Below are 18,167 nucleotides of genomic sequence, written 5' to 3'. Positions count from 1 at the left end.
CCATAAGTATTTACATATTCCTGCTACTGGTCACTATTACTCCTGTTTACATGTATATATTACCACTCATATATTACCATAAGTATTTACATATTCCTGCTACTGGTCACTATTACTCCTGTTTACATGTATATATTACCACTCATATATTACCATAAGTATTTACATATTCCTGCTACTGGTCACTATTACTCCTGTTTACATGTATATATTACCACTCATATATTACCATAAGTATTTACATATTCCTGCTACTGGTCACTATTACTCCTGTTTACATGTATATATTACCACTCATATATTACCATAAGTATTTACATATTCCTGCTACTGGTCACTATTACTCCTGTTTACATGTATATATTACCACTCATATATTACCATAAGTATTTACATATTCCTGCTACTGGTCACTATTACTCCTGTTTACATGTATATATTACCACTCATATATTACCATAAGTATTTACATATTCCTGCTACTGGTCACTATTACTCCTGTTTACATGTATATATTACCACTCATATATTACCATAAGTATTTACATATTCCTGCTACTAGTCACATTTCAGCCCTGTTTACAGGTATATCCACCTATCATGCCTACCCTTACAGTCTTACACACACACACACACACACACACACACACACACACACACACACACACACACACACACACACACACACACACACACACACACACACACACACACACACACACACACATCACTAATGCCGCTGCCATACTGTTTAGTATTATTATTATTATTTATCATCCTTATTTATCATGTACATATCAACCTCAAATACTCCAGTACCCCTGCACATTGTACATTTGGTATTGGCACGGACCCTGTATATAGCTTCACTATTTCTTAATATTTGTGTTTTCTTTACTATATATTTATTAGCTATGCTATTTTGATATTGCTTACTGCACTGTTGGGTGGTGGGGCTTGCAAGTCAAGCATTTCGCTGTACTTGTGCATTTGACAATACAACATGAACTTCAACCTACTAAACTACAAGGCTAATGATGATTCTCTCTGTAGCTAACAGCGTTTCAGAAACAGAACATTACAGAAAGGTTAAGACAAAGGTTCAAAATCCACACCCTCTAATAAAAGAGAAGCAGTATCCAAAGGCTTGAATTAAGTGGGAATTAAGATTTAATAAGCACAGGCAAAAATACCAGGCCAATACTACTGTGTACAGATTTGTACAAGCATCTTCGCATGAGGCATACAATATAGCAGGCAATGAAATGAAATAAGAAAGCATAGAATTGTGCACCGAACCAATCCTTGACCTAAAAAAGATACCAACAGCATATTCACAACAAGCACGATCAGCTGCACGTGTAGACAAGCAGGCATGCGTACACATATACTGCATGCACGCACGTGCACGCACACACACACACACACACACACAAGGGGTCACCCAGAGAGGAGGATTGTGTTTACCTCAACATGGGCTGTTTGGGGTGAGCAGGCGGGTCACTGTCCTGGTGTTGAAGGGGCTTTTTGGTCACCTGCTTGTAAATGTTCCGGGCCATCACCCCCAGCCACAGCATGGTGGATAGGGACGAGTAGTGTAACACCACGCCAACCTGCACCAGGAGACACAGACAGACACGGGTAACTCACTGTTTCCATTTTCACATCATAGAAGGCTCGTCTTCACATTCTTCATGTCCCCCTCACTTCCACTTGTTGACTCACAGAGAGAGTTCTTTTCCCAGAAACAACGAGCATGTCATCAATGTCACTTCAAGTGTCTTTCCAAAGATCAATCCCAGCAGGAGCGGGGATTGCTCTTTTATATTCATGCAAAATGGTGTGCGCGCCTGCGTACTTGGGGACACACCCATCATCAATACCGTTAGAGGACTCAGGACAGTTACCTTGAGCCGTCAACAATAAACAACAATATGAATGTCAGTCACGTCTACAATGCTCTTTACAAAATGTGATGCTTGTTTTCCAACAGACATTGTATTCCACCCTCTCTTGTTCTTATATTCATGAATTATGCTTGAATGGGAATTGATCTCGCATTGTTTTGAGGCTTTATCAGGAGAAATAAAGACAGCTAAGGGGAGAGAAAAAGAGTGAGAAAATAGGAAAAAGAGAGAGAAAATTTGAAATTCATTGTCTTTCTTTTCCCAATCACACTCCTCAGTTTGCTCAGCAGACCCAACACTAAGAGGCATCCAATAAAATAACTCGCTCCAGTCTGCTAGGCTTAACCGACTCTACAGGGACTAAAGGAGTCATACAGGAGTCAGACATGATACTGATTGGAAATAACCTTGAGGCTGGTTAATGGTGGAAGAAGCTCACAGTGAGTAGGTGGTGGTCTGCGATTCAATCATAGCTCTAACCCACACGCTTTGGACTGAAAGGAACGCTGGCTGAATGGACAAACAACCAGGAATGGAAGGATGGAATGGTAGGATGGAATGGTAGGATGGAATGGTAGGATGGAATGGAAGGATGGAATGGAACCCAAGTAAAAACATTTCAGGGAGTGAGTCTTATTGCCACACACTGAACCAGTCCTTGACCTCAAGAAGATATGAACAGCACATTCACAAGAGAGTGACAGTGAGGTAGAGCTGGCGCAATTACCGTATAACCAACGGTTATGGATGAAGACCGGCATGGAAATAAAATAAACGTCATAACTGAAGAAAAAAATTCTTGGTTTTTTTCCCCTTTTCGTCGAACGAACATCTGACTGAAGTGACCACAATGTAGCAACAGCACACATAGAAATAAAATTAATAGAACAGGCTTGGAACCTCTAACCCTTGCAATTTGACTGTTAAACTCACGGGTACAGTAACAACGGCTGCCTGATATTGTGATGCAATAATTTCCATGGTAATGTAGAATGTCATAGAAATGATGTTAACTGATGATGGTAGCTCTTGCAATAGAATGTATTTTTTGTAATGTCAGTTGAGTTGAATCAACAAATCAGAGCACAAATTTTACTTCCTGCTTTGCTCCTATGGTAGAGGGTTAGGTCACGTGACAAAATCTGGACACTGAGTGAGAATTATACTGTTTGACGCTCGTGCTTATTATGATAACCTGGTGATTTAAATAGGTTTGTTTTGCATAAATATTTTTTTTGTATGTTGTGAATAGTGTGTAAATGTACTTCACACTTTTTTTCTCCCCAATTGGTAGATACAGTCTTGTCCCATCTCTGCAACTTCCGTGCGGACTCGGGTGAGGCGAAGGTTGAGAGCCATGCATCCTCCGAAACACGACCCCGCCAACCTGCACTGCTTCTTGACACACTGCTCGCTTAACCCGGAAACCAGCTACACCAATGGGTCCGAGGCGACCGAAGCCAGCATGCATGCACCCGGCCGCCACAAGGAGTCGCTAGAGTGCGATGGGACAAGGACATTCCAGCCGTCCAAAAGTTCCCCTAACCCGGACGACGCTGGGCCAATTGCGCGTCGCCTCATGGGTCGCGGCCGGCTGCGACACAGCCCGGGATTGAACGCGGATCTGTAGTGACGCCTCTAGCACTGATCAGTGCCTTAGACTGCTGCACCGGGCCCAAAATTAAAATAAACTTCAATAAACTTAAACCTCAGATTCTTAGGAACAATTTGATATGCAGCAATTGAGACTGCATTTAGAATCGCTGTTTTTAGCTAGTCCGCTAACGTAGTTGAGGGGGAGAGAGAGAAATGTGGCTTACCGCCTGTCCCTCGTCTCACACACACACACACACACACACACACACACACACACACACAGGAGAGAGAAAGGAAGGAACGATGGAGCGTAGGGGGAGGGAAAGAGAGTAGTAGGCAGAGAGGGATGAGGAGAGATAGAAAGATGGGGGAGAATAGATTAGAGGGAATAAGAGGACCACTGGCTGATAAATGCCCTCAGCAAGCACAACCAGTCCACCCACCAACCCACCCACCCACAAACACACATGTAAAATTACAAATGCTCATTCTGTTTGTTTGATATTAATAGACCTGTATTCTTCCCACGTTTAACACACATCTTGGTTGTCTAGATGGCTTCTTCTACCCCTCTTCTGACCAATTAGTCTGTATAATGTAAGTATACACAAACACACACACACAGTAGTCTAAGTCTATGTGAGGGAAGGGCATAGCCGGTGCTTCCATAAACTGAATTACATTGATAATAAAGCCTAATTAGCCTACTCCTGTCTACACAGAACTAAATAAAATCAATCCAAATAGGCTACTACACCAGAAAGAATGATTTGGCCACACAAGACCATTAGCTTCTTTAAATAAAAATAATAAGCTGTGGATTGTTTTAAATCGCATTGCCTACAGTCTGAAGGGCAGTCGAAGGAAAACATAGTTTGGAAAATTGCTATTGCTGTAAAGTGAATACAATGAAAATACTGTAATCTGACTTTTACCCACATAAAAAAGAATATGGTATGGTATAAATACTGTAGTATACACTGTAGTATACTGCAGTATTTACAGTTAACTATAGTATAAATACTGTAGTATATACTATAGTAATTAATGTAGTATTTTTTCAGATTGTAGTATTGTCACGCCCTGACCTTAGATATCCTTTTTATGTCTTTATTTTGGTTTGGTCAGGGCGTGAGTTGGGGTGGGCATTCTATGTTTTGTGTTTCTATGATTTTCTATTTCTATGTTTTGGCCGGGTATGGTTCTCAATCAGGGACAGCTGTCTATCGTTGTCTCTGATTGGGAACCATACTTAGGTACACTTTTTCCCACCTGTGTTTGTGGGAAGTTAACTTTGTTTGATGGCACATAATGTCACGGTCTGACCTTTATTTTCCTGTGTTTGGTATTTAGTTAGTATGGTCAGGGCGTGAGTTGGGTGGGCAGTCTGTTTGTTTTTCTATGATTTGGGTATTTCTATGTTTCGGCCTAGTATGGTTCTCAATCAGAGGCAGGTGTCATTAGTTGTCTCTGATTGAGAATCCTACTTAGGTAGCCTGGGTTGCACTGTTTGTGGGTGATTGTCTATGTTGATGGCTTGTTTCAGCGCAGCTCACATTAGCGTCACGGTTGTTATTTTGTTTACTACTTTGGTATAGTGTTTCAGTGTTTAGTTCTTTCTTTATTAAACATTCAACATTAACACATATCACGCTGCATATTGGTCCTCCGATCCTTCTCGCCTCTCCTCTTCAGATGAAGAGGAGGACGACCGTGACACAACCTTACGCATCACGGTTTATTTTGTATTGTTTATTGTTTTGTATTGTTTATTGTTTTGTCTGCGTCATTTCAAATAAAAGAGAAAATGTACGCTCACCACGCTGCACCTTGGTCCAGTTCTTTTAACGGCCGTGACAAGTATACTGTAGTATTTACTGTAGCGTTTTTGCTGACAATACTGTAGTGCTTACTACAGTGTTTTTGTTATATTATCTATGACCTGGAAGTAGAGGCTTATCCTTAAGAAAACTTACTGGAGAAATACTAACAACACATTTTCCATAACCTGTAGGTAGGTAGGACTGGGGTCTGAGCAGATAGTTTTCTATAACCTGTAGTTAACCAAATATATGGTCTATACTTGGCATGCAGGTTTATCACTTAAGGGTGGCACAAATTGTGACATGAGGGAGGGAAATGGGCAGGGTATATGCAAATTAAATACTGTAGTATTTTCTATAGTTAAAGTGTAGTGTTTTTGCGGGCATTAGTGGTATTTCCTATAGTATTATATAGTTTACTACATGATATTATAGTAAGTGCTGTAGTATTCTATAGTAAACTATAGCATTTTTTTCACATGGGAAGGTTCTCAAATTTCTCAAATTAATTGAGTGAACAGTATCTTATTGGCACCAGCAGAGAACATCGGCCATATCCCCGATGAGTGCGCACATTCACGCTTTATCACTAGCTAGATTTCCATCCAATTGGTGACAGATTTCCATGCGAATATTCTCAAATCTGCAGAAAACATTTCCCCACCAGAGGTGTTCCCATCATATTGACTTGTTGTGAATAAAAGGATGTGCTTGATGACATAGCGCACGTAAAAATAACCTTTGTGGTTACATACATGTACCGAATAAAGAATTTAGTTAAATGGGTTTCCGTTGCATTTTATACTTTACTGATGGTTTTGTCACAAAAAACTGGTGCGTTAAATAGTGAAATCCTAGTAAAAAGTCCCTGTCTTAGGCAGATACTTTATTTTAAGAATGTGAAATGTCAGAATAATAGTAGAGAGAACAATTTAATTTCAGCTTTTATTTCTTTCATCACATTCCCAGTGGGTCAGAAGTTTACATACACTCAATTAGTATTTGGTAGCATTGCCTTTAAATTGGGTCAAACATTTTGGGTAGCCTTCCACAAGCTTACCACAATAAGTTGGGTGAATTTTGGCCCATTCTTCCTGACAGAGCTGGGGTAACTGTGTCAGGTTTGTAGGCCTCCTTGCTCGCACACACCTTTCAGTTCTGCCCACAAATTTTCTATAGGATGGAGGTCAGGGCTATGTGATGGCCACTCCAATACCTTGACTTTGTTGTCCTTAAGCCATTCTGCCACAACTTTGGAAGTATGCTTGGGGTCATTGTCCATTTGGAAGACCCATTTGCGACCAAGCTTTAACTTCTTGACTGATGTCTTGAGATGTTGCTTCAATATATCCACATAATTTTCCTGCCTCATGATGCCATCTATTTTGTGAAGTGCACCAGTCCCTCCCGCAGCAATGCATCCCCACAACATGATGCTGCCACCCCCGTGCTTCACGGTTGGGATGATGTTCTTTGGCTTGCAAGCCTCCCCCTTTTCCCTCCAAAAATAACGATGGCCATTATGGCCAAACAGTTCCATTTTTGTTTCATCAGACCAGAGGACATTTCTCCAAAAAGTACAATCTTTGTCCCCATGTGCAGTTGCAAACTGTAGTCTGGCTTTTTTATGGCGGTTTTGGAGCAGTGGCTTCTTCCTTGCTGAGCGGTCTTTCAGGTTGTGATATGGGACTCGTTTTACTGTGGATATAGATACTTTGGTACCTGTTTCCTCCAGCATCTTCACAAGGCTTGCTGTTGTTCTGGGAATGATTTGCACTTTTCGCACCAATGTACAGAACACGTCTCCTTCCTGAGTGGTATGATGGCTGCGTGTTCCCATGGTGTTTATACTTGCATACTATTGTTTGTACAGATGAACGTCGTACCTTCAGACGTTTGGAAATTTCTCCCAAGGTAAAACCAGACTTGTGGAGGTCTACAATTTATTTTCTGAGGTCTTTGCTGATTTCTTTTGATTTTCTCATGATGTCAAGCAAAGAGTTTGAAGGTAGGCCTTGAAATACATCCACAGGTACACCTCCAATTGACTCAAATTATGTCAATTAACCTATCAGAAGCTTCTAATGCCATGCCATACATTTCAGTATTTTTCAAAGCTGTTTAAAGGCACAGTCAGCTTAGTGTATGTAAACCTCTGGCCCACTGGAATTGTGATACAGTGAATTATAAGTGAAATAATAATTTGAAAAGATTACTTGTGTCATGCACAAAATTAGTTGTCCTAACCTAACCTGGTTGAATTTTTTTTGCTTCATGACTCCAACATGAGTGTATGTAAACTTCCGACTTCAACTGTATATTATTATGGACAATAGAGCGAGAGTATTTTTATTTGTCAAATGGCAGCCAAGCATCGATGATCATGTCACCAGAATAAGACCCTCGATATTTATAGGAAAGGAGCTTCAAGCTCATCCATTATTTAATTTTTTTACAATTATTTTTTATTTCACCTTTATTTAACCAGGTAGGCTAGTTGCACATTCACCACCCTGTGAACTTCATCATAACTTATTTCATTTGTAGCCTAATAAGCGGCATGCTTTCCTGAGTCGTAGTGGGAAGACCACACAACATGTCATCGAGTGACTCCTACTTCAATATGAAGGTTGTGGTATAAATATTTGTGTTTACACCGCCATTTCTCACATAAATAAATTTACAGACACAAAAAGATCCCACCTTGTCTAGTACATTTTGTTTTTACTGACACATTTGCTGTTTACATCAGGCCTATCGTGACATTTTTTTAATGCAACATGTACTTTACTCGCAAAAAAGGTTGGAGGAAAACCTAGTTAGTCTTGGGTGAGTGCCACTTGAAAATGTATTTTTGGACTGTAATTTCCTCCTCCAGGTTAGATGGATGTCATATTGTATTTGTGTCTTCCCTTCTCGTAGACCTATTATATGGATCAGACAACGTTGTTTTTATTGATCTGTTTCGTCAGGGTCAGCAGAGCAGACAGCCCTGTAATTTGTGTCATATTAAAAAAACGATTTTGCATGAAATGTGCTTATAAAAAGGCAACATTTTTTCCTGTGCAAACAAAGGAGAAGAAACGTGTCTGATATAGCCGATAGGCTATAAAACGTCACTATAGCGTTTGATTTGGCTGCTGGGGGGCAAGGAGACCCCCCAGCTTCGCTAAAACCATTGACATCAACGTGCTGTTTGGTTTTAATAACTATTTGGTTTTAATACCATCAAGTCTTGAAGAGCATAGTCAGAACTACACATTTCCGAGTATTTCACATTTAGCTCTATCATCGGAGCCTTACTGCAATCAGTAAAACATCAATTGATCATAGGGCGGGGCGGTATTCCTTTTTTACTATATACCGGTACTGACGCATGGACCGGTTTGGGTTTTTACTTTACCTTCTATAACGGTATTTCAATGTTTGGTTTATTAAATGTGATACACAACTCCAGTGTGTGCAATGTCTGTTTTTAGTTTACTCCATTGTCTTTCTACCTGCTACATGCCACTTTCCACTCCAAGCCCTGAGAGAGTCAGAAACTGGGCAGAAAGAGGGGCAGGGGGAAAAAGACCTGCCATCCGTATGCACTCGAATAACTGATGGAGGCCACTTTCCCGCAGGTTCATTTTCGTACTCATGACAGTAGGGTGACCACATTTAAAATACCCAAATGCGGGTTGGATGGCAAGCATTGCTGCACAGCTATTTTCAGGTCTCTCCAGAGACGTTCAATTGGATTAAAGTCCGGGCTCTGGCTGGGCCACTCAAGGACATTCAGAAACTTCCCGAAGTCACTCCTGCGTTGTCTTGGCTGTGTGCTTAGAGTCGTGGTCCTGTTGGAAGGTGAACCTTCGCCCCTGTCTGAGGTCCTGAGCGCTCTGCAGCAGGTTTTCATCAAGGATATCTCTGTACTTTGCCCCGTTCATCTTTGCCTCGAACCTGTCTAGTCTCCCAGTCCCTGCCGCTGAAAAATGTCCCCACAGCATGATGCTGCCGCCGCCATGCTTCACCGTAGGCATGGAGCCAGGTTTACATACTTGACACTTGGCATTCAGGCCAAAGAGTTCAATCTTGGCTTCATCAGACAAGAGAATCTTGTTTCTCATGGTCTGAGAATCTTCAGGAGCCTTTTGGCACACCTGATTGGTGGAGTGCTGCAGAGATGGTTGTCCTTCTGTAAGGTTCTCCCATCTCCACAGAGGAACTCTAGAGCTCTGTCAGTGACCATCGGGTTCTTGGTCACCTTCCTGACCAAGACCCTTCTCCCCCAATTGCTCAGTTTGGCTGAGTGGCCAGCTCTAGGAAGAGTCTTGGTCACTGTGTTCTTGGGGACCTTCAATGCTGCAGACATGTTTTAGTACCCTTCCCAGATCTGTGCCTCGACACAATCCTGTCTTGGAGCTCTACAGACAATTCCTTCGACCTCATGGCTTGGTTTTTGCTCTGACATGCACTGTCAACTGTGGGACCTTATGTAGACAGGGTGTGCCTTTCCAAATCATGTCCAGTCAATTGCATTTACCACAGGTGGACTCCAATCAAGTTGTAGAAACATCTCAAGGATGATCAATGGAAACAGGATGCAGCTGAGCTCAATTTCGAGTCTCATAGCAAAGGGTCTGAATACCTGTGTAAATAAGGTATTTCTTTATTTATTTTATATTCTTCAAAGTAGCTACCCTTTGCCTTGATGACAGCTTTGCACACTCTAGGCATTTTCTCAACCAGCTTCACCTGGAATGCTTTTCCAACTGTCTTGAAAGAGTTCCCACATATGCTGAGCACTTTTTGGCTGCTTTTTCTTCACTCAAAATCAAATCAAATGTTATTGGTCACATACACATGTTTAGCAGATGTTAATACGAGTGTAGCAAAATGCTTGTGCTTCTAGTTCCAACAGTGCAGTAATATCTAACAAGTAATCTAATAATTACCCAACAACTACCTAATACACACAAATCTAAAGGGATGGAATAAGAATATGTACATATAAATATATGGATGAGCGATGGCCAAGGTGGAATAGATGGTATAAAGTACAGTATATACATATGACATGAGTAATGTAAGATGTTAACATTATTCAAGTGGCATTGTTTAAAGTGACTAGTGATCTATTTATTAAAGTGGCCAGTGATATGAGTCTATTTATTTATTTAACCTTTATTTAATTGTGCATCTGTAAAAGTTTGTCAGGGTTTTAGGTGACAAGAGAAATTTCTTCAGCCTCCTGAGGTTGAAGAGGGGCCTTCTTCACCACGCTGTCTGTGTGGGTGGACCATTTCAGTTTTTCTGTGATGTGTACACAGAGGAACTTTTAAAGAACTTGCCACCTTCTCCACTACTGTCCCTTCGATGTGGATAGGGGGGTGCTCCCTCTGCTGTTTCCTGAAGTCCATGATCATCTCCTTTGTTTTGTTGACGTTGAGTGAGAGGTTGTTTTCCTGACACCACACTCTGAGTGCCCTCACCTCCTCCCTGTAGTCGTTGTTGCTAATCAAGCCCACTACTGTTGTGTCGTCTGCAAACTTGATGATTGAGTTGGAGGCGTGCATGGCCACACAGTCATGGGTGAACAGGGTGTACAGGAGGGGGCTGAGCATAAACCCTTGTGGGGCCCCAGTGTTGAGGGTCAGCGAAGTGGAGTTTCCTACCTTCACCACCTAGGGGCTGCCTGTCAGAAAGTCCAGGACCCAATTGCACAGGGCGTTGTTGAGACCCAGGGCCTCCAGCTTAATGATGAGTTTGGAGGGTACTATGCTGTTGAATGCTGAGCTGTAGTCAATGAACAGCATTATTACATAGGTATTCCTCTTGTCCAGATGGGATAGGGCAGTGTGCAGTGTGATGGCGATGGCATTGTCTGTGGACCTGTTGGGGCGGTATGCAAACTGAAGTGGGTCTAGGGTGGCAGGTAAGGTGGAAGTGAGTGCTAGTCAAAGCACTTCATGATGACAGAAGTGAGTGCTACGGGATGATAGTCATTTAGTTTAGTTATATTTGCCTTCTTGGGTACAGGAACAATGGTGGCCATCTTGAAGCATGTGGGGATAGCAGACTGGGATAGGGAGCGATTGAATATGTCCGTAAACACACCAGCCAGCCGGTCAGCGCATGGTCTGGGCCAGCAGCCTTGCAAGGGATAACACGTTTAAATGTCTTACTCACATCGGCCACGGAGAAGGAGAGGGTGGGGGGACAGTCCTTATTAGCGGGCCACGACGGTGGCACTATATTATCCTCAAAGCTGGCAAAGAAGGTGTTTACTTTGTCTGGAAGCGAGACGCCGGTGTCCGTGACGTGCGGTCCAACTACCATCATCTAAAATTCCATGACCATCACAGCCCTAACAGTGGGTGGAGGAAGGGAGCGAGAGAGGAGGAGGAGACACAGAGAGAGAGAAGAGAGAGAGGTATGGGGGATAGAGAGAGATAGAGAGGGGCAGGGGATAGAATTGGTAGAAGGAGGTTGGTGGAGGAAGGGGTTGTGCATTTTCTTTAAGTGCTGACTGAGGATTCCAGAGTCAGTTCCAGGGCTCCTTGAAGTTTACATGTCAGAGGAGGTGGTGAGTAGCAGTTCCCGTGTGGGAAGTGGATCCCTGCTGGACCTGAGAGGGATCTATCCACAAGTGGGGCAGAGGGTGGAGGGATGGAGGAGGGTGGTAAGGTGTGTGTGATCACACATATCCTTACAGCCAGCTCCTCCAGTGAACGACCATGTAATCATCCCAGACACTGCCACCACTACTGGGAACAGGGTAACAGCCTCAAACCCATCGGGATGAGAGGAGGGGTGGACCAAAATAATAAAACTGGACCCAAATAATCAACTTAGGCTGTTACCCATTAAAAATGCTGTGTTTCTACATTAGGAAAAATAGCCAGTGGTGAGGAGCACCAGAGGCATGTGCAGAATAAACACCTGCTGTGATGATTACATTGAGAGATGGGTAATAGTTACATGCGTGTGAGAAGCATGGAGATTTGATCGATTGCAGTAGTTTCTTTACAGGCATCTCTCAAGCGGCGGCATCTCGGCAAGATGGCTGCTCATAAACGTGTTGCTAATGCATCCATGTAGACAGCGAAACTGATGGGGAATATGCTAATTGTGCCGTAATAATGCTCCATTGCACGGCGGGGGAACAGGTGGGTCAATAGGGGGGGTGCATTTCATGCCGTTACACTGGCCGAAATGTGTCATTGGTAGGTGTCGACACTCGCTTGACGGGCGTGACCTAGCCTAGCTAGCTGTCTCTCTGTGAAGCCAAGCCTCTTGACAGGCAGCCAAAGCACGCCAGGCACTGTTGGCTTCAATAAGATCAAGTGAGCTACAGAGATCTGTGCAGCTCCATATTGAGGTGGATTCATTACGTTTTAGAACAAGACGAAGTCTAAACTTCTCGTGGACAGGATGTAGAGGCAGCGGCCTCAGCAGTGTCCCAAGTGACTCTGCCTGGTTCTGAAGAGAGAAGAAGAGAGAAGAAGAGAGAAGAAGAGCCCTGTTGATATAAATAGAGGATGAGTTGGAAGCCTCAACTGAAAGGTAGAAAGAAAGAAAAAACATAAATCTCTAGCCAGCTAAATGCCCACATGCTGAGGAGAGACATCCTCTCTTGGCTGACATGTTCCAATTGATGTATCAAACTCCCAAAACGTAACAATGTGTCTGGTCTTCTTACTCTTTATTTTGTCAAGACACGATTGAGTCTATCGCTAACCCGGACATTTTAACCCCAACCATTATGTCCATCTACCTATCATCGTCCTATCAATCTTCCCAAAACAACAATATGCATGCATAAGATTTCAGCATCAGTTAAGCCAACGATTGATGGAGAGGTTAGCATCTGAAACATCTCTTACCTGGTGTCTCCAATGAGCTGCTTTATCTAAGTAAGGATTCAAGGACACCCCTCATGCCCCAATTAGCCAACCCAATGTTATCCTGCCCTTGCTGCCTCCCCACTCTCCTCTAAAAACAGTATCTATGGCAGGATCCTCTCACAGTGACACATCTCCCACGATTTCTTCCGTTTTAGAACGTCTCAGAGCCAAGCGTTATTGCACCCAGCAGGAGAGAAAGCACTCCCGTTAGCTAACCTACACAGGCATACAGGCCCCGCAGCGCTGGCTGGTGCCTGTGTCTCTCTCTCTCTCTCTCTCTATCCCCCTTTCGCGCTCCCTCACTATTTTATCTCTCTCTCTCTCTTGCCCTCTCTCTGTCTTTCTCTCGCTCACAGTCTCACGTTAAGAGATGGACTTGCCAGCCACAGAGGCAGGCAGAGTCAACCGGTAGCCGACAGCGGTAATGGCAGCCATACTCCTACTCCCCTTTGAGACGACGGCAAAACAAAACCCTCATTAGGACAACAAACTGCTAGGTACAAAGCCCCTGGTGGGCCGGGGTGGGAAACCTGGAGGGACAGGCAACATCAATCACAGCATATAGATATGGCCAACCAGGAAGACAGCTAGCTAGCTGTAGCATTCATGTGTGTACTGTAGTGGACTGTATTGTCTCACACCGTGTGTAGGGAGTTCGTGCCGAAGCCTTGGTGGAGCCTATTCATCAGAGCATCAAAGAAGGACAATAGAGAGAGAGAGCAAGCGAGAGAGAGAGAGAGAGAGAGAGAGAGAGAGGGGAGGAGAGCTAGGAGTACTACACCGTGCACACAGAGCATCACAACCACCGCCACAGCGCACCTCAATAGACATTCATAATCAATTCCCCTGGAGAGCTTTGAGAGGGCAGGAATGAAAAGGCAGTGCACTTACTGCTTGACAGATGATGGGGTATTTGATTCGATTGATGCCTCCGGCAAACACAGTGAAGGTCAGAGCTGTGTGGAAACAGAAGTTGAGGAGCATGTGCCATCCCTTCCGACTGATGCGGATTGTGCTGCCAAAAGAAGAGAAACCCACACCGAATAAGCAGTCAGTCAAATAAATATGAATGGTACAGAATATCAGGGGAATGGATAAAACATTGACGCAGAGGACGTTGAAAAAAAGAGCGTTTAAAGAAAGACCCGGTTCATCATTCAGATGATTTACTAGGATACAAGGGGGTTGAGGTGTAAATCTGGTGGAATGCATTGCATAGTTTGCAAATGAAATGTTGTAAATAACAATCTACATATCCCTTTTGATTAAATGAATGTACCGACTTCAAAGCCCAGCCATGTCATACAATTCATCGTTCAGATCAGGGACGAAGAGACTATAGGTGGATGAGAAATAAGGAGATGAAAGTCCGGTCAATTTGGGTCCGCTCAATTGTAAAAGAAAATATATATATATATTAAAACTGAATGATTCCAGTAGACTGAGTCAATTGACATGCAACACAATAGAACCCCATATTGTGATAATAGGAAATCAACTAGTGTTATGCACCCTTGGGCATGGCACTTAACCTATATTGCTATATTGCTACTCCTTGTCCAGCTGTTGGAAAAAGCCCTAAGGATATATGGATCAGCCAATCCAGATCCAGTATAAATAAACTAGAGAGAAACAAACAGCATAAACAATTATCCTGGCATCTATCCAGTATCCTAAATCAGCATTATCCTCATCATGTTCACCAGTGTGATTATAAATCTGGGGGGGAAAGTGTACAGGAAAGAACCTCTGTTGTTTGTGAGAAACAAACTTGCAGAGAGGGAGCGAGAGAGAGACCAGAGAGTGAGATAACAGAGAGAAAGAGGCCAGGGAGAGAGAGAATGAGTGAGAACAAGTGAAAACAAGCAAGAACAAGAGTGAGATAGGCAGATAGACTGAGATATATATATATATATATATATATAAAAGTGAGAAATAATGAGTTAACGAATGAGAGGGGAAGAGAGAGAGAGAGAGAGAGCAGCAATAACCTACAAAGCGTGTCTGAGTGTTATGTGCAAGGGAGGAGAGGAAGAGCTCCTTTTCAGGTGCTGAACTCTACCCAGGAGGCTCCAGGAGAGGCCCATAAATCACTGCAGCCTCTACCTGCCTCCCAGTGTTTTTCATGGGCTTGGCTATGGGCTTTCACTGGTTCAAGTGCATTAACCTGGCACGCCTCCACCTCATCGTTTCCCCGAGAAAGCATGTGGCCAAACTGACCTCCCGCTTGTTCTCCTTGGCCGAAGGGGAAGGAATGTTCTGAAGGGTGAACTTGGAGTTCGAATGGAATGGGACCTTGATAATAGGCTCACCAGCATCGGTATTCAGTATAAACACTCCCTTTGCTTGAAATACACTAACGTTCTGAAAATCAGTGAAGCGGTGAAATTACTTCTACATGTATGGCAAAACGGACCCCTTACTTGTTCTCCTTGGCCAAGAGGGAGGGAATGATTTGAAGGGTGAATTTAGCCCCAGTGGAATTAGCACTTGTGTAAGCTCACCAGCATCACTATTCAGTGATGCTACATTACACACTCCCTTGTCTTGGAATACACGTTATGTCAGAAAGTGAAGTTATTTTCAACATATTTAGGACGTTATTCCGATTTGAGATCTGCCTGCACAACTCAGACTTTCACATAAATCATTCATTGATATTAATGGGAGACTGGTGTGCACGGGTCTCAATTCCGAATGTGGCCCTTAGAGCATTTCTACTGTAAGAAAGACACGGCTTTGGGGATGGAGGGAGGCAAAGCGGTTGCAGTGTTGTACTCCTGCTGCAGCTGTGAGACGACCACTTGTTTCCACTGACAACAAGTGTCTCCTGACTGAAATCATGGAGCCACTGACACCGTCACTCCTCCCAGACTACAGTTACCAGTGTTTTCATAATCCCTCTATCCCTACAGCCCTTCATCCTGTCAATGTCTCTTTCTCTCTCTTTCTTAGAGTTGCCTCATACTGATGCCAACCGTAAAATGTGTTCATACATCTTCATGCTCCATTACAGTCTATCTATTCATCTGCTTTCCATCAGAACCAAAAGTAGTATAAAGAATGTATAATTGAATTAATCTGTCATTTCAGAGACATTGAATCACTTTTTGGGGGGGTCTTTTATGCTCAGCATAGTGAAAGTATAAAAGGACTGAATGATCGATCACATTAAGTTTCAGTCACTAACTCCATTGTTCGTGATCTAGTGAGTGCCTAACAAAGGGAAAATGAGGCCCCCCAAAAATAACAAGCTATCCAGGTTGCCTGGAGACCACACTGGATCATCAGTAGAGGACGACTAGAGGACGACTAACTGAAAGACAGCACAGCCCTCAGGGTTCGAAAGACCTACGGAGAGAGGTGACAGATGTGGTCTGGATCTTATAGAAATCAGATTGATTCATCTCTTTGAGGCAAGTGGTAGTGGGTTATTGGAAGTGTTTGGCTCGCACCCCCCCCCCCCCCCAACCCACACAGACACACACACACAAATTGTTCGCTTCAGATGTCTGAGTCAGACAGACTGCAGAGCTTCATGCAGGCCCACAGCGGCTGACTCACAGCTCAGAAGCATGATGGAGGAAAATAAAAACAAACCCTCAAAAGTAGGATAGGTGGTGTGTGGTGTGTTGTGATGGGTACATGACCTCGATGTGTGTGGTTTTTACTAAGCTTAGTTAGTCAACTAAAGTTGAGGACTCACTTCAAATCCTCTGAACACAGACCTAAACACACACACACGCACGCGCAAACACAGTTTCCCGAGGGTTTTTACCTGTGGTGCACGATATAAGTGATGATGGAGGCGAAGAGGCAGAGCAACATGACGGCCGTACAGGCATACACGACCGGGTGCAGAAACTCCCCAGGGTACGGGGGGAAAGACAGCACCTTCTTCAGATCCTAAATGAGAAAGAGAGAGAGAAACATGAATTGTTTAGAAAGAATGTACACGACTATGCAATTGTACTCAATGCTTTGGCATAATCTGCATTACAATAAAGTTATTTGAATCGAATTCAGAGAGAGAGAAGAGATGGAGAGAGAAAGAGAGAGAGAGAGAGAGAGAGAGAAGAGATGGAGAGAGAAAGAGAGACAGTTGGGGGAAGTAATGGAGAGGAGAGAGAGAGAGAGAGAGAGAGAGAGAGAGAGAGAAAGAGAGACAGTTGGGGGAAGTAATGGAGAGGAGAGAGAGAGAGAGAGAGAGAGAGAGAGAAGAGATGGAGAGAGAAAGAGAGACAGTTGGGGGAAGTAATGGAGAGGAGAGAGAGAGAGAGAGAGAGAGAGAGAGAAGAGATGGAGAGAGAAAGAGAGACAGTTGGGGGAAGTAATGGAGAGGAGAGAGAGAGAGAGAGAGAGAGAGAGAGAGAGAGAGAAGAGATGGAGAGAAAGAGAGACAGTTGGGGGAAGTAATGGAGAGGAGAGAGAGAGAGAGAGAGAGAGAGAGAGAGAAGAGATGGAGAGAGAAAGAGAGACAGTTGGGGGAAGTAATGGAGAGGAGAGAGAGAGAGAGAGAGAGAGGAGAGATGGAGAGAGAAAGAGAGACAGTTGGGGGAAGTAATGGAGAGGAGAGAGAGAGAGAGAGAGAGAGAGAGAGAGAGAGAGAGAGAGAGAGAGAGAGAGAGAGAGAGAGAGAGAGAAGAGATGGAGAGAGAAAGAGAGACAGTTGGGGGAAGTAATGGAGAGGAGAGAGAGAGAGAGAGAAAGAGAGACAGTTGGGGGAAGTAATGGAGAGGAGAGAGAGAGAGAGAGAGAGAGAGAGAGAGAGAGAGAGAGAGAGAAATACAACCCATATTTATGTTTATTTATTTTCCTTTTTGTACTTTAACTCGCACATTGTTACAACACTGTATATAGACATAATGACATTCAAAAAGTCTTTATTCTTTAAGAACTTCTGGGAGTGTAATGTCTACTGTACATTATGATAGTTTATTTCACTTTTG

General features: G+C 43.3%; 1 protein-coding gene across 1 annotated transcript in view; it reads right to left on the bottom strand.

The window, feature by feature from the left end:
* Positions 1-18,167, bottom strand: part of adgra1b (adhesion G protein-coupled receptor A1b) — a 248,648-nt gene that overhangs the window by 24,272 nt on the left and 206,209 nt on the right. Inside the window, exons 15-17 of the mRNA XM_020495023.2 lie at positions 16,997-17,124; positions 14,110-14,233; positions 1,468-1,613 (exon numbers count right to left, since the gene is read on the bottom strand). Coding sequence (XP_020350612.2) covers positions 1,468-1,613; positions 14,110-14,233; positions 16,997-17,124 — 398 coding nt within the window. The remainder of the gene's footprint in view (positions 1-1,467; positions 1,614-14,109; positions 14,234-16,996; positions 17,125-18,167) is intronic.

This window comes from Oncorhynchus kisutch, linkage group LG11, assembly GCF_002021735.2.
Source record: "Oncorhynchus kisutch isolate 150728-3 linkage group LG11, Okis_V2, whole genome shotgun sequence".
In the NCBI taxonomy this organism is placed as follows: Eukaryota; Metazoa; Chordata; class Actinopteri; order Salmoniformes; family Salmonidae; genus Oncorhynchus; species Oncorhynchus kisutch.
Note: the sequence above shows the minus strand (reverse complement) of the source record. Positions and strands in the feature narration are given on the sequence as shown.